At 39.0% G+C, this 23790-nt stretch overlaps 1 protein-coding gene across 11 annotated transcripts in view; it reads right to left on the reverse strand.

Moving 5' to 3' along the window:
• MBNL2 (muscleblind like splicing regulator 2) overlaps positions 1-23790 on the reverse strand; it is a 180712-nt gene that overhangs the window by 45993 nt on the left and 110929 nt on the right. For all 11 annotated transcript variants that reach the window (XM_032771445.2, XM_032771443.2, XM_032771440.2 and 8 more), the window contains 3 exons: positions 10044-10208; positions 4656-4856; positions 3716-3979 (listed from right to left, as the gene is read on the reverse strand). In XM_032771445.2, the coding sequence (XP_032627336.1) occupies positions 3716-3979; positions 4656-4856; positions 10044-10097 (519 nt within the window). In that variant the 5' untranslated portion in view covers positions 10098-10208. The remainder of the gene's footprint in view (positions 1-3715; positions 3980-4655; positions 4857-10043; positions 10209-23790) is intronic.

Consider the following 23790-nt stretch of genomic DNA (forward strand, 5'->3'; position numbering starts at 1 on the left):
TTTCAATAAAAGGAGGCATATCTTAGAACTAGTTTGGCTCAGAAAAATAAGTTTTTTATGTTTTTATTAGGGCTGTCAAGCAATTAAAAAATTAATTGTGATTAATTGCATACTAAACAATAATAGAATACCATTCATTTAAATATTTTTGGATGTTTTCTACATTTTCAAATATACTGATTTCAATTACAATACAGAATACAAAGTGTACAGTACTCACTTTATATCTATTTTGATTACAAGTATTTGCACTGTAAGAAAACAAAAGAAATAGTATTTTCAACCTAATACAAGTACTGTAGTGCAATCTCTTTATCATGAAAGTTGAACTTACAAATGCAGAATTATGTACCAAAAAACCTGCATTCAAAAACAAAACAAGGTAAAATTTTAGAGCCTGCAAGTCCCCTCAGTCCTACTTCTTGTTAAGCCAATTGCTCAGACAAACAAGTTTGTTTACATTTGCAGGAGATAATTGCTGGCTGCTTCTTGTTTACAATGTCATCTGAAAGTGACAACAGGTATTCTCATGGCACTGTTGTAGCTGGTGTCACAAGATATTTACGTGCCAGATGTGCTAAAGATTCATATGTCCCTTCATTCTTCAACCACCATTCCAGGGAACATGGGTCCATGGCGATGACTGGTTCTGCTCGATAACAATACAAAGCAGCGCGGACTGACTCATGTTCATTTTCATTTTCTGAGTCAGATGCCACCAGCAGAAGGTTGATTTCCTTTTTTTGTGATTTGGGTTTTGTAGTTTCCGCATTGGAGTGTTGCTCTTTTAAGACTTTGGAAAGCATGCTCCACACCTCGTCCCTCTCAGATTTTGGAATGCATTTCAGATTCTTAAACCTTGGGTCGAGTGCTGTAGCTATCTTTAGAAATCTCACACTGGTACCTTCTTTGCGTTTTGTGAAATCTGCAGTGAAAGTGTTCTTAACATGAACAACATGCACTGGGTCATCACCCGAGACTACTGTAACATGAAATATCTGGCAGAACGCAGGTAAAACAGAGCAGGGGACATACAATTATCCCCCAAGGAGTTCAGTCACAAAAGAAAATGCATTAATTGAATTTAACGAGTGTCATCAGCATAGAAACATGTCCTCTGGAATGGTGGCTGAAGCATGAAGGGCCATAGGAATGTTTACCTATCTGGCACATAAATACCTTGCAATGCCAGCTACAAAAGTACCATGCAAATGCCTGTTCTCACTTTCTGGTGACATGTAAATAAGAAGGAGGCAACATTATCTCCTGTAAATGTAAACAAACTTGTTTGTCTTAGCAATTGGCTGAACAAGAAGTAGGATTGAGTGGACTTATAGGCTCTGAAGTTTCACATTGTTTTGGTTTTGAGTCTACAATCTACTTCACGACAAAGAGATTCCACTACAGAACTTGTATGAGCTGAATTAAAAAATACTATTTTTTATCATTTTTACAGTGCAAATATTTGTAATAAGAAATAATACACATTTTCATTTCAATTACAACACAGAATACAAAATATATGAAAATGTAGAAAAACATTCTAAATATTTAATAAATTTCAATTGGTATTCTATTGTTTAACAGTGTGATTAAAACTGCGATTAATCACAATTAATTTTTTTAATCACAATTAATTTTTTGAGTTAATCGCATGAGATAAATGCTATTAATCGACAGGCCTGGTTTTTATATCTAGAAGTGATGAATTTTGCGTGATTGAAGGACTGATACTGGATCTGGATGAAATTTATTTTAATTTATTAGCCAAAAATGCAGTTTGGGTCAACCTGAAACTATTCATGAATTTGACCTGGTTCATTTTGGCTGGGAAAAAGATTTCAGGGTCAGTTTCAGAAAGAGTGCATGTGTCTGTCCATATGTCCCTCACAATCTTTAGTCCAGTATTTAGGGCATTTGCAAGGCAGGTAAGAAACCAAGATTTGAACTGCCATTCTGGAGCAGGGATTTCTACGCAAGTCGCCTTCCTGGCTAAGTGAGTTTCCTAACCACCAGGCTATAGACTATTGTAGATGGGTTGCTCTCAATCTCTCCTGTTGAAGCTGTTCCATTTTGTAGAATTCTTACATTTTCAGTGGGCCACAGTGAAATACTGAACTTGACTCTATAGTCTGGTGATTAACGCAATTACCTGGGAAATAAGAGACATGGATACAAATCTTCTCTCTGCCTGATTCAAAGGAGGGAAACAAATCTAACATTTTTTCCGATTTTTTGGTTTGCTGGGCATTCTGCGTTCCCCCCACCATAACCCCAAAAATCAGTCATCTGCCCTGCTCTAACAGCAAAAATCTCAGATATTCACTCATTTTTATTTCCAGATCGGTCCTCAGCTTCTGTGAGCACAGAGAAGGTTTAGCTAAAATTCTTATATTTTAAATAGAGATTGGAAATATTGTAGGAGAAAATACTGAATTAGGGGAAATTCTCCTCTGTTCTTTTCCTTCTGTTTGGAGATTTAAATTCTTTCACAGTTGCCACATTCGGAAGAAACTCACTCTTTGTCCCCTAAAAGTCTGGTCTCTATTTATTTTTTAATACAATACCCTGTGATAGTTATATGCTGTACTGTATTGTGTTTCTGGTAGGCTCCATACTCTAAGAGTAATTGTATTGTCTACATCTATTGTATGCACTACCCACAAGTCACATCGGTATAATTATTCTTTCAGTGCCAGGAATTAGGATAATGCTGCTTTGATCCGTGGGCTGACTATACTGCTGTCCCCTGAATAAAACCCTTCATGCTTTATATGTTCAACTCTATCAGTACTGGTGTAGAACCGTTGCTAGTAACAGCATCAGCCATTCTGCAAAAGGACATTGAGGGAAAGACATCTCTAAACATGTTTCAGTAATAGTATAAAACTTCTGAAAACAAATCAGATCCTTTAACTTCTTTCGTTTATCTTACTAGACAAAATTTTATTTTATTTTATTTATAGGCATTATTATGGTACTCTCAGATATACAAGCTGTATGTCTGAAAATATTAATGAATTAAGCGCCTTATTTCCATTTTACTAATGGAGAAACTGAGTCACAGGGCAATTAAAAATGACCTGCCCAGGATATTACAGTAAGGCAGTGGGAGAGACCAGATCTCTCATCTGTGCCCTGCGTCTTGGAAACAAAACCACTTCTTCCTTTATTCCTTGTTTCTTAATTTTTCAGTTTATATTTCTGCCATCAAAGAGCTAATATGGCATATGGTACATACTTCCTATTGACCACTAAGTTCTACCAGTTTTATTTCTCATCAAGATATATTAGGAGGTAAATTTGGCATACCATCATGGAGCAGAGAGCAAAGACAGTACAAAGTGTCTAACTACTTCACTCTATTAAAAAAGGAAACTATTATGCTGAAATAACTGAGGGAGGGAGAAAGTATTTTTCCCTAAAGAAAGTAATAGTCTTTAAACCATGATTTGAGGACTTCAATGGCTCAGACACAGGTTTGATACAGGAGTGAGTGGGTGGGATTCTGTGGCCTGCGTTATGCAGGAGGTCAGACGAGATGATCATAATGGTCCCTTCTGACTTTAAAGTCTATGAGTCTATAATACTTCTTAGAATTCCTAGCTTTAAAGATGAATGTGTGAAAATCAATAGTTAAAACAACACTACTAATTGGAGAAAAACAACAACTGATAAGTTTATGAAAAATTTAACCATATAGTCTTGCACTTACCATCACTGTAGCAGCTGCAGCAGCTGCTTGAGCTGCCACTGCAGCCTGGTTGGCTTGATGTTGAGCAGCTTTGATTTTGGCCTGCAAATGTGCAGGAGGGTGAAAATATTTGCATTTCTCCCTCATGCAACGCCCCTTTATGTAATCCATACAAACGGTTACAGTGTTGTCATTTGTATCAATCATTGTGCTATCTGCAGGATGTGCAAAGCGGCAGTCGGTCTCTCCCCGCGCGCAGTTTCCTCGCTGGAACTCCCTGCACACCTATGTGCAAAACAACACTAATTACAGCTGATGGACTCAGCAATCTTAACTGGGAAAAACAAAACAAACACACACACACACAGAGCTCATTCTTGTATTGTGTTTTAGACTTGTCTCACAGTGTTTGCAACAGTCCTTTACATGCTTGTTAAATATGTTTGCCTACTCTTAATTAAGTTGCAATTAATATAGCTGTATTGTTTGATAATAATTTGAACTTGCATAGAATTGTGTCATTTCAAAAAATCTATTCTTGCTCACCAACATAAAATCCCTACGAATATTGCTCAGTGTTTGTCAATTAACTGCTCCTGTGAACCCAGTTATTTTCTCTATGAAGAAATTCATAATGACAAAGCTGTATTTTAAAAAACTCAACCCCTTTCGTTACTTTGATGTTGATTAGGCATATTAAATTTGAGCAATCAACTCTAGAACACATTCATTGAATTTTTATCCAAACTATATTAAAAAAAAATGATGACACTAAAACAATGGTACCATTTCCACTGAGTGCAAGTGTAAATCCTGCAAGAGTACTTATGAGATCTATATTTTAATAACTAAAGTTTAGGCTATATTAGAGAGTGTGTCTAAGGACAACATAGCTCTTCTAAGCTTTTACATATAAATTAGCAGAAAATTACATTTCTAGTCACAATGGTGTCTGTAGTACCTCCAGTTTATCAGTCCTCAAGAGTTTCTGAGTAGCAGTCGACCCAGGAACTGTGACAGGGGGACTTCCAGGAACAATGACAGGCGGTGTGGGTAGGATTTCAGTCGGAACTAACCCAACTCCTGGGGTTACAGGCGTTAAGTAAGGAGCAAAGCTAATAGCTGTGTTCGTTCCTATTGTTGGACCTACTGGAAATGTGGGCTGCAAAATGAAAACACAGTGAGATGAAAAATAAATAGGTAACCTTACACTGAAACAATTTTTTAAAAAGTTCTCAGATCTTATTTGATGTCTTTTGTACGTTTTCCCTGGTTTTGATTAATTTTTTTCATCAGAATTTAAAAAAGAGTTGACAACATTACATTTACATTGCATATCTTCTTCTCGTAAACATGGCATAAAGCGGTTCTGAAACTGGGGTATGCAGACCCAAGTCATGTCCAGAGCTGACAGCCCCACTGATCAACTCCTCTCAGTTCCTCCTGCACACCGTGGAACATGCAGGAGGCGCTAGGAAGGAGAGGGAGGAGCAGGAACAGGCCATGCTCGAGGGAGGGAGCAGAAAGAGGTGGGGAAGAGGAGGGGCAGGGCTGGAGTGGGAAGAGGTGGGGCGGAAATGGGGCCTTGGGGAAAGGGGTGGAGTGGGGACAGGGCCTGAGGATGAGCAGGGGTTGAGCATCCCTGGGGAAAATTAGAAGGCATTTGGAGGGGCCACAAATTTTTTAAAATCAAAATGTGGGTCCTCAGGTTGCTAAAGTTTGAGAATCGCTGATGTAATACATTCCAGTGAAGGACAGGAACAGCATTTTGCAGCCATATTATGAGAAAAGGGGTCTCAGCGCATCTACACAGGTCAGCTATCATTTGAATCTGAATATCTATTGAGATTACTGTTCATATTACATTTCAGGTTTATTTATACATCTCAAATAAAGTGCATCTTATTTCTACTGCTTTCTCTTTCTATCTGCTTCCCTGGTAAAACTGAATTTTATAGGTAAAATGTTATTCAGTATATTGAATCCATCTTTGTAATAATAGTATACATTATATAAGCGCTTTCACATGTCACATCTATCACTATGCATGCCGTATTTTGTATTTGTATACAATTTAAGTTACTGTGCCTATGACATGTAAAAACTGGTCTGTGCAATGTTTATGTTATATTCAACTGCCACTTTTTCAGGTTGATGGGCTGTGGTAGCCAATCAAAATCCTTCGAGGGGTAGGAATGATAGGGGTCTGAAATTATGTTTCACAACCATTTAAAGCAATGCAATGCAATGAAGCTGTATCAAGAGGAAGAAGCAACTCTGTGATGCAGAAATCCAATTCAGATGAAGTAGGATAGCAGATTTGCTACTATATATTCCACAGGGTCAGGAGTCAATGCAGTACCATGGTCAGGATTGGAAAGGTCTTTTGTAGGCCTGCAGAGTTGATGTTTGCTAGAGGCAAACTATAATTACAAATGTGAAAAGAATATGCATAGAAATGCAGCAAATCTCTGACTAGTGCAGGCTCTGGACTGATGCTACTGGAACAGTTGCAGAGATATAGTCTGTACCTGCACTCACTACTGGAATCTATCAGGTTCTTGAACCACCCTATGCAACACTTGCCAGGTCAGAAATGCAGGGTCTGTTATGTAGGACTAAAAGTAAAGCTGTAAAATAAGCTGGCAGCTAGAAAATGCCAAGATGTAGCAAAGCTCTGAAGAGACATTTAGAAAATTTAAAGAGGCAGAGATCTCTTTCTCATCAAAGTGGCCTCTATAAGTTTTATTAGCAGGGCAAGCTAGCCATCAACATTGTATGAAACAGCCTTAGGGGAAAGAATACGGCTCAAAGGGGTTTTAACAGTCCTTGGAGAAAGTTGCTAGTCAAGAATGAGTCCAGCGTAGTCCCCAAGAAGATGTTGAGAGCAGAACCACCACCAACCAGGGTACCCAGCTGCAGGAAAAGATAATCTAGTCATGCAAAGAGTCAACATTTAAAAAAATTTTTTTCCATTGAAAATCAAAAAAACGTGCTCCTATCCTAGCTAAATACTATCCATAAACTGTAAATCAAAATAAGGAAATAATAAAGGAAAAAAAGAGATTCTTGCTATAGCAGCTTTATGCTCAGTTATTTCACACAATAGCTATTATAAACATGCTACTGTAGCGCAATATTTAGTAGAAAAAATAAAATCTTTGCACTAGATATAATTTCAAGAAGAACTCTACAAGCTTCACTGAATTTTTAGGTATTTCTTTTATATTTTTTATTCCACTACATCAATGATAATCTACCATAGCCCGCTAGCAGTTTGAGACAGAGAAAAAGAACTTGCTTTTTACTCTCTGTTGGTAGGTGAAATAATAAAGTTTGAATGATGATTGTATTGATAGGGCGGAGAAAAGGAAAGAAACATCTATGTGAAATTTAGGGGATTTCTTTGCTCACATTAGTGACAAGTTTAACCAACATCCTATTACATACAAAATCCCCACTATTTTAAAAGAACATTAAAGGTGCGAAGTCAAAGACAAAACAGTTAGAAAATGTCAATTAAGACTGTTTAATTCTGCCCCTAGCGCATATGCAGTATGATACATACTTTAATTATATGATCACATACTATTTCTACCATATTATCCTCATTTAAAGCACAGGACAGACAGTGCTCAGGAGTGAGGTAGCTGTTCAATATTTCCTCATCATTCAGTGTGTAGCCCCTATGCCTTATTTACTGCGCACCGCCCAAACCATGCACTGAAATGAAGAATTGTTAATTGCTTCATGGACTTTTTAATGGCGCTCCTCTCTGTAATATTTGGGCACTTCACAAATATTAATGAATGCATTTTCACATCTCTTCTGTGAGAAAAAAAATTATTATTATCCCCATTTTACAGATCGAAGCATGGAGAAATTAAAAACATAATGTCCAAAAGTATCCACTAATTTTGGCTGCCTACCCTGAGAGACTTAGGGCCTGATTGTTCAAAATATTCCACATTTTTATATCGTTACCATGATGCTGGCAGAGCAGGTGCCAGCTCATGCCCAGACCCCTATGACTCACTGAAAACTGACAAATGCATAGCTGGAAACCAGTCTGGCTCATCTGTGGGTTAGTAGTGTTAAAACAGGTATTAGATTTACAAGAATGTGTTTAGACTTTATGGAATACTTGTAGGATGCTGTATGTATTAATCTCACTTTTAACATCTGTACCCCATGTTACAGTAAAAGCAGTTTTATCCGGAACTTCACCAACCGGAAAGCTCTATAAACCGGCATTTCTGATCTTCATTGAAATTCCGGTTTATAGGCCGGTTGACACAGGTCTGGCAGGGGATGGGGCGTGGGAGAGGGTACAGAGCGCAGGCTCTGGGAGGGAAGGGTATGAGTATGGGAAGGGGCTCGGAGCAGTGGCTTGGGAGACCAATGGAAACTGCGGGGGTGGCACCTGCAGGCGGAGGCAGCACACAGAGCCGCTTGCCCACGCCTCTGCCTAGAAGCAGTCGGGACAAGTTGCCGCTTGCGGGGAGCCACCCAAAGTGAACATCCCTGGATCCGGCACCCCGAGCCCTCTCCCTTGCCCCAACCCACTACCCTGAGCCCCCTCCTGCACCCAAACTTCCTTCCAGAGCCTGCGTCTTGCACCTCCTCCACGCCCCACCCAAACTCCCTCCCTGTTAGTTAACCAGCATTTTTCACTTACCAGCACCCCCCATTCCCCAACATGCCAGATAAAACAGCTTTTACTGTATACGGTTATAGAAGGTGTTTGCATGGTAATCCTCTGTAATTATGTAAGTCATCAAACAGGAAAGGAACATGAATTAATGTAGAAATGCTGGCTTCCTACAGAAGGTGTTAGGTCTGGCCCACCAAGAAGGCCCACTGAAACTAAATGGGCCATTGTGAAACATCGAAGAACAAGAACTCTTCTCAGCTGCTCCTCCCAACACCCATGTAGAGAAGATGTGCAGGTGGACTTGTCCCATCAACCTGAACTGTGGGGGGAACGGAATAAAAATCACTGATAAGAAAGGACGGTACCTCTAAGCTGCTTGAATTGTAAGGGGCAAAGATTTCTAAGCATAAACAAAAGTTCCTCTGGGCTTGGCCTGGGTTAGCCCTAAAGTACATATATACCTTGCATATTACAGCAGCTTTTATTACCCTTTTGGAACATAAGACTGCAACTAATTTGTGCATGCACATTTACCTGCTTTAACCTTATAAATAACCCATTTCTTTTTCCTAGTTAATAAATCCTTAGATAGTTTATTATAGGATTGGCTACAACCGTTGTCTTTGGTGAGAGATCTTTGGGAAAACCAAACTTGCTAATAGAAACAAGGCTTCATTTTCCTGCACCAAAAGATCTCTCTGCCTGTCCTATTAAATTTCCCTGTCCCCACAGTGACCCTCGCTGCTGTCCTCTCTCTCTGCTCCCCTCATATTGTCTCCTTTCTCTCTGACGCGCACGTGTGTGAGATTGATTGACCACACACACAAACGTCTGATTTATGAAGTCAATGACAGTTGGCTTTGACCCTAAGTGTTCCCACTGGGTCACAATGCGCTTGAGATAAAGGAGTAGTGCTCACTCACCTCTAATCTTTATTGTTTTTTACAAAGATGGCCCTAACCTGTTTGAAGAGTACAACAGGACTGATCATTATACATATATACCAAGCTCGTGTTCTTGGCTGCAAGGTGCTTGCTCTGTATCTGGATTTGCAGGAAGTGACCCAGACTGTCTTACATATGATTTCAAAAGAGGGAACTTTTGAAGCTTGTGAAGTCCCATATCATCATTTCTCTATGTCTACATCATTCTGGGGCACTTCAGAGTTTAAGCTAGGAAGCAAGCACAACCCATGAACACATGATCACTTGTTCCGTTCTGGAAGGAACTAAAGGAACAATCTGAGATGAAAGATTTATTTAAAATTATTAAGTTCATAGAAGCAGGGAAAGAAGACACTGCAATCCTACCCAAATGGTTATGATTGTTGTAACTCTTTCCACTCAAGTGGGGATCTTGCACAAAGCCATTGCAAAGCTAACCCAAGGTAGCTGGGTCTCAAAACCTGAGAGAAAGAAAGTGCGGAGGGCTAGGGGGTGGGAAAGGGAGGGAGGAGAGAATGGGTGAGGCCGAGATAGGGAATGGGGGATGTGCCACATCTATGACGACACCTCAGCACGCAAATTTAATTTTGTGCATATTTTCCAGCATTTCTGTACTTCACACAGTCTCTAAATAGCAATTTATTTTCACTGACAATGAAAGTAGTAAGGTGTTTAGAGGCCTTTTCAGGTCAACCCAATATCACATCTGAGCTTTAATTACCCGCCACATCATTTGAAAAAGGATACTTACCATTGGTTGAATTGGTGATCCTGGAAACATGAACTGCATCTGCTGGGCAAGCATTGCTGCTGCAGTTTTCTGTTGGATTAAGTTGTTCCTGCCATTAATTTCTAGTTGAGTTTTTAAATGTGTTGGTGGATGAAGATACTTGCAGTTCTCTCTTGTACAACGACCCTGCAAAAAATTACATCAGTTGCTTTATAGCTTTGAATGGCCATTTGGTGTCTCATAGCAAAATATTAGACCATCAATTAAGCAACAAAAATTGATTTGCAAGGCATTTCCTTGAAATTAAGTGACTAGATAGGAGGAGATGACAGTTTACAGCTATGCCTCAGGCCAGTAACCGTAGTTGGTCACTAATGTTATCAACTGAAAAATTAAAAAAAAAAAAAAAAGGCTAATTTTAGAAAATGATTGATGGTATGTTAAATGGTAAATACAGGACATTGCTACAGAAGTAATGCCCTGAATATTAGCCAGACTGCTTGAATTTCCTCTCAAGATATCCTGATCATGGCCTCTGATGTTACTATAATATAAACGTTACTAATTAATATTATTAATAGATGTAACATTTTAATTTAAAACAAAACATAGCTTTTAAACACTGAATATTAAATGTATGTTTGCAGAACTACAAGTCTTAATATTAGTAGTTTTCTTTGTGCTTCCACTCCACTGTATTGTTGCCCCTTTTCGACTTGAACAGCTATTCAAATTTGGAGGCTCTGTGTGGGTTCCAGTTAGATGTAGGAATTGGTGATAGGCATTTCTTTGATGCAGTTTTGTTTCTTTACAAAGAATATACAAAGTCCTGGGTCTCTAAATACAGGAGGAAACAATAGCAGGAAACAGATTTTTCTTTTTTTCACAATTAGAATTGGAATGATTAGATTTTTATCGGTAGATGTCAATAAACCTCAATTTCACCATACATATACAAATGCTGAAAAAAATATTTTCATAGATCATCATAGAAATTTACAGATAGTCAAGGAAAGAAAAATGCTGCTTGAGAACTTCTTAGAATTTTATTTAAGGATATTTATTTTGTATATTTTGGCATATAATATTAATAATTCATGTTTCAATGGTTTTAAAACTTTGACTTTTTGAATCTGAATGTCATTAAATAATTATTGTCCAAATCCCCCCACATCTTTGTACAACTGTGAAAATTTAAAATTGATAAAAAGTTAAAAAAAAAAAGCTTTAAAGTAAACATTTATATTATCCGTCAAAATTATAAAAAATAAAAAAAATAAAAAATGAATTCTGCAAACCTACTCACAGAACCAAGAACACTCTTTTCAGCCTGCAACTGAACGCTAAAACCTCTTCCCAGGTTTCTTCTGGTGTCAGCCACAGTGTTTTCAGCTAACTTTTCAGGTTCTCTCTCTCAGATCTGGTCGACACTACAGAGTCAGGTTAATGCAAAGTGGCTTAAGTTGACCTAACTATGGAAGTGTCTAAGCTTACATTTTGCTCCTGCCATTGTAACTGCCTCGCTATGCCGACTTAATAACTCCACCTCCCCCAAGTGGTGTGGAGTCAAGATCAATGTAGTTATATTGATGCAGTGTCAGTGGAAACACTGCGTTGCTTATGTCGACTGTTACTGGCTTTCATGAGGCGCCCCACAATGCCTTACACTGACAATACAATTGATACAAGTGCTCCTGGTGAGGACATGCACCACTGACATAAGGAGCAAAATGTAGACACACACACATGATGTAATTACTGAGGCGGCTGTATGCTGATGACTTAGGTTGACTTAATTTTGTAGTGTAGACATGGCCTCAGTTTCTTCCTCTCTTCTGCCTTCCCCCCTTGCATACACACCCACCTAAAACAATAGTTAATAAAAGCTCTGGGTCGGTTTGAATACTCCTTTTGTATTAAGTGGGGGCTTATGCACACAGTTATGTTACCTCAGATTTACACTGGTATAGTACAGCACACTATTTGACAGAGAATATTTGGAGACCAAAATTAATAACTATATGCTGGGTTGATTCAGAAGGCATATAGCTAAAAATATACAGAGAGGATAAATCAACATCAGGCTAAAACAGAAATTGCCTTATTTTCTTTTATCTCCATCCTTTCATATTATAGAACATAGGAGAAATTTTTATGTTACTAAATCAAAAATAATTGAACAGTGTGACATTCTTGTTAAAAAGTATGTAGTAACAAAGTTAAAAAGTCAAGGCTGTATTTAATAATTAAACCAGGCATAATAAACATTGATTTTTAAACATTAATTTTAAAATTATTTTTTGTAGTGACCCAGCCACTCCTAGTCTTTATTCAAATCTAATTTGAATTAGTTTGCAAATTAATATGTGATATATGCCATCATGTGCCAGCAATGTCCCTCTGCCATGTACATCAGACAAACTGGACAGTCTCTACGCAAACTGTTGAGAATAGGCCACAACTACCATGACTGAATTGGCCTCGTTAGCACTGACCCACCCCCCCACTTGGTAAGGCAACTTCTATCTTTTCAGGTGCTGTGCATTTATACCTGCCTACTGTATTTTCCACTCCATGCATCTGATGAAGTGGGTTTTAGCCCACAAAACCTTATGCCCAAATAAATCTGTTAGTTTCTAAGATGCCACAAGGACTCTTGGTTGTTTTTACCTGTAGATGATGAGTTTTTAAATTGAGAAATTAGAAAACAAAAGAAAAAAAAAGAAAAAAGAACTTTCCATTGCTTAGTTTTATGATTCTTCCCCAGAGACATACACAGCTGGAAAAATCCATTAAAATACAGAGGTAAAGAAAGGACATTAGTAAAGTAATATAGGTGTTTTATGAAAAATCACCACAGGGAATAAATACTAGCCACAGGAATATCCGTCAAGGCCAAGATAAGCTCATTAAGATCCCCATGAAAGAACACATTTTTAGCCATTTACTTCTCTAAAAAACCATTGATAATTGTGGAATCTTGGGAAGTCAGTATTAACACTATACCTTTGCATGCTATTCAAGCTTTGAGACACTACTGCCTTCCTCCTACCTGAGACAGACACTGATTCTCAGCTTACTGTGTCCCTTACTCATAGACTTTACTTCCTTCTCAGCTTCCACTCTCAAGAGTCCCTTGCTAAATTTTTAAAAAAAGTCTCGAGTACCTTGAGTACTTTAAATAAAACACTATTGTTCAAAACATTTCCTTACAAATTTGAAAAAACGGACTCCCCCCTTCCAGAAAAAAACTTTCCTGACTAAATCTATCATAGAAATGGCTTTTGAATGAGGTGCCTCTGAAGCAGAGTCAGAGTAACACACAGCTATAGAGGGCTTCAAATGATGGTCTTAGAAATTACACTCTCTATTTTACTTATTTTCCCTTTCCAGATCACAAACAGTACTGCAAAGGCCTACTTTTTAAAATGTGGGCCATGCAAATTTTGCATCCTATCACTCATGTGCACGAAGAGAGTTTACACGCACAAACTTTATTTGAGCATAAATGGGTTCTGCAACTATAGATTTGAACACTTACACAGGACAACATTAGCACTAAAACTGCATGCATTCAAATGGAAGTCAGGTCAATGTGTCTCTTTAAAAATTCTGGCCCAAAAGTTTAAAATTCCTTATTCTTTTCAAATAAAATGTTAGATAAGTAGCTAATTATTACTACTACTGCTACTAAAGGTATTTGAGATGTCATCAAATAATATCTGGGCACACTGTAGGTTAAAGTAATAAACGCATGCTATCAGCAATCCCAGCAGTACTCAACTAGTTAACTGTAAAGGACAGATGCGGAAACCAGTAGGAAAATTTCAAAGGAAATTTCAGAGCTAGTAGTTAGTGGAATGCCTGTACAAAGAAAGGCTCTCAGAACTCCCATACAATGCTTTTGATAATTGTCACCAGAGTGATGTCTTCCCACACTTGATGTACTGCAGACTGCGGCTTACCAACTGCAATAGATCCCTTATTCATCCATACCATGCCACTGGTTTTAAGCAGATTTCCACATTAAGAACAATGGGTAGTTTGCCTAAAAATCAATTGCACAAGACAGCCAGTGTTCTTACAATGCTTTTTAAATGTAGGGTACTATGTAAATGCTTAGAATTATTACTTTAAAATAGGTTAAGTGAAACTAGTCCAGAAATTTAAAACATTTTATAGCTGTGTAAGTAAGATTTAAAATCCACATATCCTGTGCACTCTTTTGCTATTCCTGCATTATGTAAAATTTGAGAAGGCAGCAATCTTGTTTAACTACAGTATCAGTCTCCAATAACAGGGCATTAACACTGCACATCAATATATTTATGTTCCAAATAGCTGATACAGGGAGGAGGGTCAAATCACTCCATGGTTGAAGGTAATGTTGAGATCACATCTCTGATGCCAATTAAAGCAGTTTCCCTCAAATTATTTGTGATTGGGTGATCAGTCACAGGATCACATGAAATATTCCAATACAATTCTAGATGAAACAGCTTGTTACGTTTAACACTCAAATGACAAATGTAGGTGAAAATAACATTATTTCATAGGATTAAACATACAACTCCCAACCTATGAGATGTGTGAGAGATCTCTTCAAGTATATCTAAACTGCAATTAAAAACCCATGGCTGGCCCATGCCAGCTGACTTCCCCTCAGGCTAAGGGACTGTTTAATTATGGCCACAGACATTCGGGCTCAGGCTGGAGCCTGGGCTTTAGGATCCTGGGAGGTGGGAAGGTCCCAGAGCTCAAGCTGCAGCCCAAGCCTGAATATCTATACTGCAGTTCAGCAGTCCCTTAGCCCAAGCCCCACAAGCCAGAGTCACCTGGCATAGGCCTGCTGCATATGTCTAACTGCAACGCAGACATACCTTTAGACAGCAAGGCTGTTTAAGCTAGGGGTGTTTTAGGTATTTGAGGACATATTCAATAGCGCCAACCTTCTGTGGGGTCTAGTCACACTCTCCTATTCACACATGTCCACAACCAGCTACCTGCTGGAGTTAAAAACAAGTTGAGACATCAATCTAGAAATAAAAAATTACACCTCTGCTCCCTCCACCCACCCCAAGTTGATGGTTGTTATGACTCCTGTGGTGTCATTTAGCCTCAGGAAGCTGGTACAGTAAAAGCTGTGTTATCCAGGCCTGTACCAATCAGAATGCTCTATAAACCGGCATTTCTAATCTTCATAGAAAGTCCGATTTATAGTCCAGTTGGTGTGAGACTAGCAGGCTCCCTACCTGGCTCTACGTGGTTCCCCAGAAGCAGCAACCTGGCCCTGCTACTCCTAGGTGGAGGTGTGGCTAGGTGGCTCTGTGTGCTGCCCCTGCCCAGCATGCTGGCTCTGCAGCTCCCATTGGCTATGAACCATGGCCAATGGGAGCTGCGGGGATGCTGCCTGTGGGCAGAGGCTGTGCGCAGAGCCGCCTAACCGAGCCTCTGCTTAGGAACAGCAGGGACAGGTAGTCACTTCTGGGGAGCCGCCTGAGGTGAGTGCCCCCCGGATCCGGCACCCTCAAACTCCTCCCGTCCCCTAACCCCCTGCGCCAAGCCCCATCCTGTGCCCAAACTCCCTCCCAGAGCCTGTGCCCCGGATTCCCTCCTGTGTCCAAACTCCCTCCCTCTCAGTTAACCAGAATTTTTCACTTACCGGCCCACTCCATTCACCCAACATGCCGGATAAAAAAATCTTTTACTGTATATGGACTGAAAAGCTCGGCTTGTGCTCGTATCAGCTCTAGGGTTGCCAATTTTGGTTGGATGTATTCCTGGAGATTTCATCACATGACAATCTTTAATTAAAGCTTAATCTTTAATTCCTGGAGACTCCAGGCCAATTCTGAAGGGTTGGCAACCCTAATCAGCTCAGATATCTTATGGCAATGGACTTACTGGCTGACTAGAGGCTACTTGCTTATAGATGTTGAATCTTTGATGTGGCACGTTGTTGGACCCCCATTCTTCACTGGCCAGCCAGCGGGGTGGAGAAAGCATAGAAGCCTCTTTGTCAAGTACAGTGACATCACGTGGCCAGTGGCCAATGGCCACAGTAGCAGCAACGACAGCAGCCTTTGCAGGCAAATGAGCCAAACAGGCTAACAAGCTAGAAGTGAAGACCCACAAGCCTTTCCTTCAGTTTTTGAAGCTCGTAGCCTGTTTCCTCCCCCTTGGCACTGAAACCTCCAGAGTTCCTAGGTAAATCAGAATGGGGCACGCACCTTCTGGCATTACCCAGTGTGGTCTGATTAGGTCACCTTTTGGCAAATGAAGAACTTCTCCATTCCAATAATTCTGAGCTAGAAAAATCCATGGATCAATATAATATCCCCAAATCAGTCTGTCAACAGGTCCGTAGGTGCTTTGTGACATCCAAGGTTTACAGGCCATTACACCTTGACTATTCTAAAATGTCTCAACTCCAAAATAACTTAAAAAATGCAATGCTACCACGGTATTGACAATTTTTTCATAAGCAACAGGATTTTGGAGGGCTCTGGAGCTCGTCTCACGATGATGCAAGAAGCTCCATCCCCCTCTTGAAGTTCAGAACTGCCAGAAGCCAGAAGAGTTCCTCCCCTCTGCTCGCTGTTCTCACAGCAAGTGGGTGGAAGAGGAGGAAGCACAGGGCTGCAGCTCTCCAGGCCTGGGAGAGGAAGGTGAAGAGCCCTAGGAGGAGCAGAGGTGAAGCTGGGGACTGAACTGGGGTCGGGGATGGCGATAAAGTGATGGGGTGGGGCTAAAGGGGGAAATGGGGGACAGTATTAATTGCTGGGCTGGGGGTGGGAGATATAGGGATAAGACTTCCTGCAGCAGGAGCCACCATCACGTTATCCAGTATATTTAGGAATGCGGGCAACACTAATTATCGCGCACACACACACGATGGGCAGGGGTAGTTCAATAACCAAAAGACAGACTGAAAACACAGAACAATATCATGAGATTTTTAAATATATTTTAAAATCTTATGATTATTGGGACAACCTCAGCATTTCTGGTGTATGTGGGGGGCGTCCAATTTATGATTTTTGATCCTGTGAGGCAGAAAGCTGGAACTCAAATCACCAATCATACATTCACTCAGCTATGTAAACAGAGGGACTGTTTCCAAGCAAATACTTATAACTTCCCCTCCTTTATATTTTGGTATTCAGCAACTGAACTTGGAACAGCATTTCTGATTAACTAAATCTGGATGAAAGGTTAAAGTTTAAGTTGGAGTTCTTTCCTCCCAAAATCACAATTTGAGGGTTTAATTTTTATGTGCAGATCTATCTGCCTCATACCCTCTAGCAAGCTCTCCTATCCCCAGTTCTCCTCTTACAGCAAGCATAGATAGTAAACAAAACCACAGCCATTCTAGCCAGCTGAATAAAACTAAAATCCCCCAGCCTTCCCTCCCCTTCCCATCCCCCACCAAAAAAAAAAAAAAAAAAAAGTTCCCTTATAATCGATTCTGAATACAGTTGCATCTAGCAGAAGTTAAGTACATCTGTAAATGTTCCCGGACTTCAAGCTTGAAGGTGACTTGTCAAATTTGTAAAAAAAAATCTTTTGCTTGTGCCATTTTTTGCTGCTTTATGTCACATAAATAAGGCCCGAATTTCACATGCTTGTGTGTCTGGAGTATCTTTGTTTATCTTTGTGAAAATAAAATTGGATTAATCTCAATAGAATTATGCCTGATTTATATTGATTTGAGAACAGAATTGGACTCAATGCCTTTAAAGAAAATGAAAGCAACCCCAGAATTATATAAGGTTAAATTCAATTAAATAACAACCAATAAGATTATACTAAAAATTCAATTCAAAGAGTTGGATTGCCTCAGTTTGCATTCAGTTGCTATCAGTGGATTACCACGAGGGCAAATAAGGCATAAGGGAAAAACACATTGAACAACTAAACTATTTCAAATGTAATATACATAAATTACTATAAAAACTTGGAAAATTGAGGAAACAAATTAATTCCTTATCCTCAGGACCATAACAATTCCTTCAAGTTCACCCACTGATATGAACGTATGCGCCTACACTCTCATATTTTCATTGCAAAAAAACATCAAGGACATATTCACCTTCTTAATCTAAGGTGGAAAAGGAAATGAAAGTAAAATGATCTAAATTAACATAGATTGTTTTAGTTACTAAAGAGGGAGGAAAAACCATCAGCTATTTGTCTGCTGATTTTGGATAATATGCTAAAATTACTGAAAACTGGCATAACAAAAAGAGTTTAATGTATTCCTAAAGTCAGTGAAAGAGCTTTCTGAGAACACAGTGACAGACAAACTATAAAATAATGAAGAAAAATGAAAATTTCACAAAAAGGAAACTATCATATCTAAATGTTAGAAGATACTTAACATGAAAAGACTTAATAGCCGTTATTTACTGAAATGGAAAAACAAAATGTTCTGCTGAAGAATACATTGGTAATACAGAGAGAGCTTTTGTCTCTCTCAAGATTCTTTTTTAAACAAAAATATTGGGATGAGTTTCACAGTGTGAGTACAGAGAATGGTTTGGCAATTTGCCTTAATATCTAAGGAAGTAGACATGATATTAAGGCTATGTGTACACTACGCACCTTTTAGCGATACAGCTGTGTCGCTACAGCCATGTCTCTAAAAGGTGTGCAATGTAGCCACTGTTTGTTGGCAGAAGAGAGCTCTCCCGCTGACAAAAAAACTTTACACTCCCAACGAGTGGCGGTAGATTTGTCGGCAGGAGATCTCCTGCCGACAAAGCGCTGTTCACACCGGCGCTTTTTGTCGGCAAAACTTTTGTTGTTCGGAGTGTATGTGTTTTTTTCACACTTCCAAACAACCAAATTGTGTCGTTCAGGTTCCAGTGGAGACAAAGCCTAAGGTTGCTCTAAAGGAAAAAACTGTAGTGAATACTGCAGATGCCAAAAAAGTTGCATATGAAATGGTAAATCAATTTGATGAACAACCTTGAGATTACTTTCACAGATATAAGTGTGTATATTTGGAAGGCAAAGAAAAACTAAACAAACTGAGAGCAGTTTAAAATGACAATGTCAGCTTCTTATATAATCATTGACTCAGTTATAGTTTGAGAACCTTAAAAATAAACACGTCTTTCTCCAATGATCTGATCTTTTTCCATTTGGTCAACATTAATTTATTCCCTTCATTTCTAATGTTTCCAGAAACTAGAATAGTTTGTTTTGTTTACTTCTTTGTTTTCTTACCCAGCATCAGACAAGCCTTGGCAGGAATTTTTACAGCTCTGGAAAAAGTGGACTAAATTTTATACTCTAAGGAACATATGTATCTTCATGGAGCACAAGGGCAACCACACTGGAGTACCTGAAGTATACCAGCGGTCCAGCTTTTGTAAAATTGACAAAGTCAGTAGATGGGGGGTATGAAAAAACATGTTACTAATATTTTGTATTTCTACCACAGTTGCATCTAGCAGCCTTAATCAGAAGCAAAGTCTCATTGTGCTAGGCACTGTACAAACATACAGAAAGAGACAGTCCCTTTCGTGAAATCTACGATGCTAAGTGACATAGGAAGGCTGGCAGAAATGGAGTGTTGTTTGTAAAAAAAAAAAAAACTGGTTAGTCTCCAATTTGTTTTTACTGTTCTCTTTTGGAGAAGGTAACTTGCAGATTCATGCATACACTACAGCAAATAGGTCTAAATACCTTTAAAGTATTTCACTAACACTAACAGAGAGCACCACAGAAATTTACATTAGAAGCTACTTATTAGTAAATATTAACTCTTACCAAAAATATCTATTTTAAACACAGGATAGAACTGTGATCATCTCAGATAGTACTGATTGGTAACTCATGGCACACATTAACTTTTTAGTGACAACCAATGTAAGTCACTAGTTTTTTATACTCTGTACTGAAACACAGTCAGACTCAGTAAGAGGTAAAAATTTTTGTAATGACAGCGTTTTCTTTAACTTTTCTATCTATCTAAAAATCAATCAGAAAGAAGGGAGGCCAGTGAACACAGCTGTTGTTGTCAATTGCAAATCAGTTGGCAAAGAAACATGGAAAGACAGTGTAACAGAAAAGCATTTTACAAAATTTCTGACCAGATAAATGAGGAAACAACTTAGTTGATACTCCAGCAAACGAGAGTTCTCTCAAGAATGCAGCCGGAACTGGAATCCATTTCACAAACAGCTGTAAAACTAATTAGATTACATCAAAGGGTTAGGAGATATATTTTGATAATGAGATGACTGACTCTGATTTGTTCAAAATGGAAAAGGAAGAAAATGCTGTAAATTTTAATATTTCACACAAAGTCTTATTGAAAATGTTACCCTCTTTAAGTGAGCTAGAGACTACGTTTAAATTGAGAGCAATGTTTAATCAGAAAGAAATACTACCATTTAGAAAAGGCTTACGAGTATGATTTAGTAAATCTGCAAGATATCAATGGACTATGCTAGTGTATTACAGAGGATGTCAACAAGAACATAAGAACGGATGTACAGGGTAGGACCAAATGTCCATCTAGCCCAGTATGCTGTCTACCGACAGTGGCCAATGCCAGGTGCCCCAGAGGGAGTGAACCTAACAGATAATGATCAAGTGATCTCTCTCCTGCCATCCATCTCCACCCTCTGACAAACAGAGTCTAGGAACACCATTCCTTACCCATCCTGGCTAATAGCCATTAATGGACTTAACCTCCATGAATTTATCCAGTTCTCTTTTAAACGCTGTTATAGTCCTAGCCTTCACAATCTCCTCAGGTAAGGAGTTCCACAAGTTGAATGTGTGCTGTGTGAAGAAGAACTTCCTTTTATTTGTTTTAAATCTGCTGCCCATTAATTTCATTTGGTGACTCCTAGTTCTTGATTATGGGAATAAGTAAATAACTTTTCCTTATCTACTTTCTCCACATCACTCATGATTTTATATACCTCTATCATATACCTCCTTAGTCTCCTCTTTTCCAAGCTGAAAAGTCCTAGCCTCTTTAATCTCTCCTCACATGGGTCCCGTTCCAAACCCCTAATCATTTTAGTTGCCCTTTTCTGAACCTTTTCTAGTGTCAGTATATCTTTTTTTTTTTTTTTAGACCACATCTGTACGCAGTATTCAAGATGTGGGCGTACCATGGATTTATATAAGGGCAATAAGATATTCTCGTCTTATTCTCTATCCCCTTTTTAATGATTCCTAACATCCTGTTTGCTTTTTTGACGCCTCTGCACACTGCGTGGACATCTTCAGAGAACTATCCACGATGACTCCAAGATCTTTTTCCTGATTTGTTGTAGCTAAATTAGCCCCCATCATATTGTATGTATAGTTGGGGTTATTTTTTCCAATGTGCATTACTTTACATTTTATCCACATTAAATTTCATTTGCCATTTTGTTGCCCAATCACTTAGTTTTGTGAGATCTTCTTTTGAAGTTCTTCACAGTCTGCTTTGGTCTTAACTATCTTGAGCAGTTTTAGTATCATCTGCAAACTTTGCCACCTCACTTTACCCCCTTTCTCCAGATCATTTATGAATAAATTGAATAGGACTGATCCTAGGACTGACCCTTGGGGAACACCACTAGTTACCCCTCTCCATTCTGAGAATTTACCATTAATTCCTACCTGTTGTTCCCTGTCTTTTAACCAGTTCTCAATCCATGAAAGAACCTTCCCTCTTATCCCATGACAACTTAATTTACGTAAGAACCTTTGGTGAGGGACCTTGTCAAAGGCTTTCTGGAATCTAAGTACACTATGTCCACCAGATCCCCCTTGTTCACGTTTGTTGACCCCTTCAAAGAACTCTAATAGATTAGTAAGACACGATTTCCCTTTACAGAAACCATGTTGACTTTTGCCCAACAATTTATGTTCTTCTAGGTGTCTGACAATTTTATTCTTTACTATTGTTTTGACTAATTTGCTCAGTACCAACATTAGATTTACCAGTCTGTAATTGCTGGGATCACCTCTAGAGCCCTTTTTAAATATTGGCATTACATTAGCTAACTTCCAGTCATTGGGTACAAAGGCCGATTGAAAGGACAGGTTACAAACTCTAGTTAATAGTTACGCAACTTCACATTTGAGTTCTTTCGAACTCATGATATATTATGTGGAGGCCTATGGAACAAATATTTACAGTATCAAATTCTAAAACAAGCTACATAGCAGCTATATGTATGTATCAAAGTGCAGTATATACAGGGGCAATGCAGGCCACTGGACTGAACTGGTAATCAGGGGACCTGGGTTCTATTTCTGGCTCTGCTGCTGTAGTTCTGTATAACCTTGGGCAAGTAACTAATCCCACCTAAGTCCCTGTTTTCCCTTCTGTCTTTGCCAGTCTTGTCTACTTAGACTGTAAACACTGAGGGAGGGACTGTCTCTTACTATGGGCATATGTTTGCTGTCTTGCGCACTAGAACACGGCTGTCAGCTGGGCCCATTATGCCCTATCATAACACAAATGATAAGACGCAAACGCTGTTTCTCTTTGCAGTTTCCATCCTTTATTAGGCAAGCACAAGGTTACTTTACTAAAAAAGGAAAAAGCAATATCCAAGTCCAATATTTCAATAGATAGTCTAGGAGAAGTTACAAAATCGTAGAGGTTAAAAGTACATTATCTTGTCTCTTTACAAAATGGAGTGTTTACCAGCTCTTAATGAGAGTGCTGAAGCTACAGCTGTGTTATTAATAAATCATGCATTTAGCCGAGGGAGCTTGCCAATGCGAGTGGAGTCTGATATGAATTCCCAATTCGGACTGGAAAGGTGATAAAAAATGCACAGAAATTTCTTAAAGTATAAAAGGACCTACATGTGTCAGACCAGTAATAAAACACTAATCAAGTGGAGCCTGAAAATATAGCCAAAAGAAATGTAATTGTACCTCTAGAAAAGATTGATAATAGAGTCTCTTTTACTCTATACAATTACACAAGCAACAGTGAACAAGGCTATTAAAACAATAGACAGTTATACCATTATGTCATCTATACAGAACATAAACTGTGAATTTAGCAAATGATATAGCTTTCCAACTAATGTAGCTTATATCAAAAGTACACACGAGCAGGGATCTTAACCTGCTCTACAAACACAGTTCACATGCTATTAACATGTTATTAATGATCTGGATGATGGGATGGATTGCACCCTCAGCAAGTTCGCAGATGACACTAAGGTGGAGGGAGAGGTAGATATGCTGGAGGGTAGGGATAGGGTCCAGAGTAACTTAGACAAATTGGAGGATTGAGCCAAAAGAAATCTGATAAGGTTCAACAAGGACAAGTGCAGAGTCCAACTGGCAAACTATTAAGCATACAATTTACCACATAGTAAATAAATAAATAATAAAAAAGAGCGAAAAGTTCATTTGAGCAACGAACAGTGAGAAGCTCCATCTCAAAGCCAGCAAAGAATCAGAAGGCACTGCCAGGGATTCTGTTGATGGAATGGATAGTACCAGTGTTGAAATTCATGCTGTTACCAGAGCCAGTGCTGGCTTCTTAGCAGTATTTGTAGGTATGGGTACTGCCGTGGGCTCTTTAAGGAGGTATATTTTCAGATAAACATCTCTGGACTTCCTTGTCCTTGTTGAGAAGGACCAACACACATAGCATCAGTCTGGTACTTTGCTCACGCCAAAGCAGAACAGATAGCGGCTGTGGCCACCAGTGAGAGGAATTACACTGTTGCAGGACAGGCAGGGTTTGAAGCCCAAGGACTATGAATCTGTCATTTTGGTGCCGATG

Source organism: Chelonoidis abingdonii, chromosome 1, assembly GCF_003597395.2.
Source record: "Chelonoidis abingdonii isolate Lonesome George chromosome 1, CheloAbing_2.0, whole genome shotgun sequence".
Lineage (NCBI taxonomy): Eukaryota > Metazoa > Chordata > Testudines > Testudinidae > Chelonoidis > Chelonoidis abingdonii.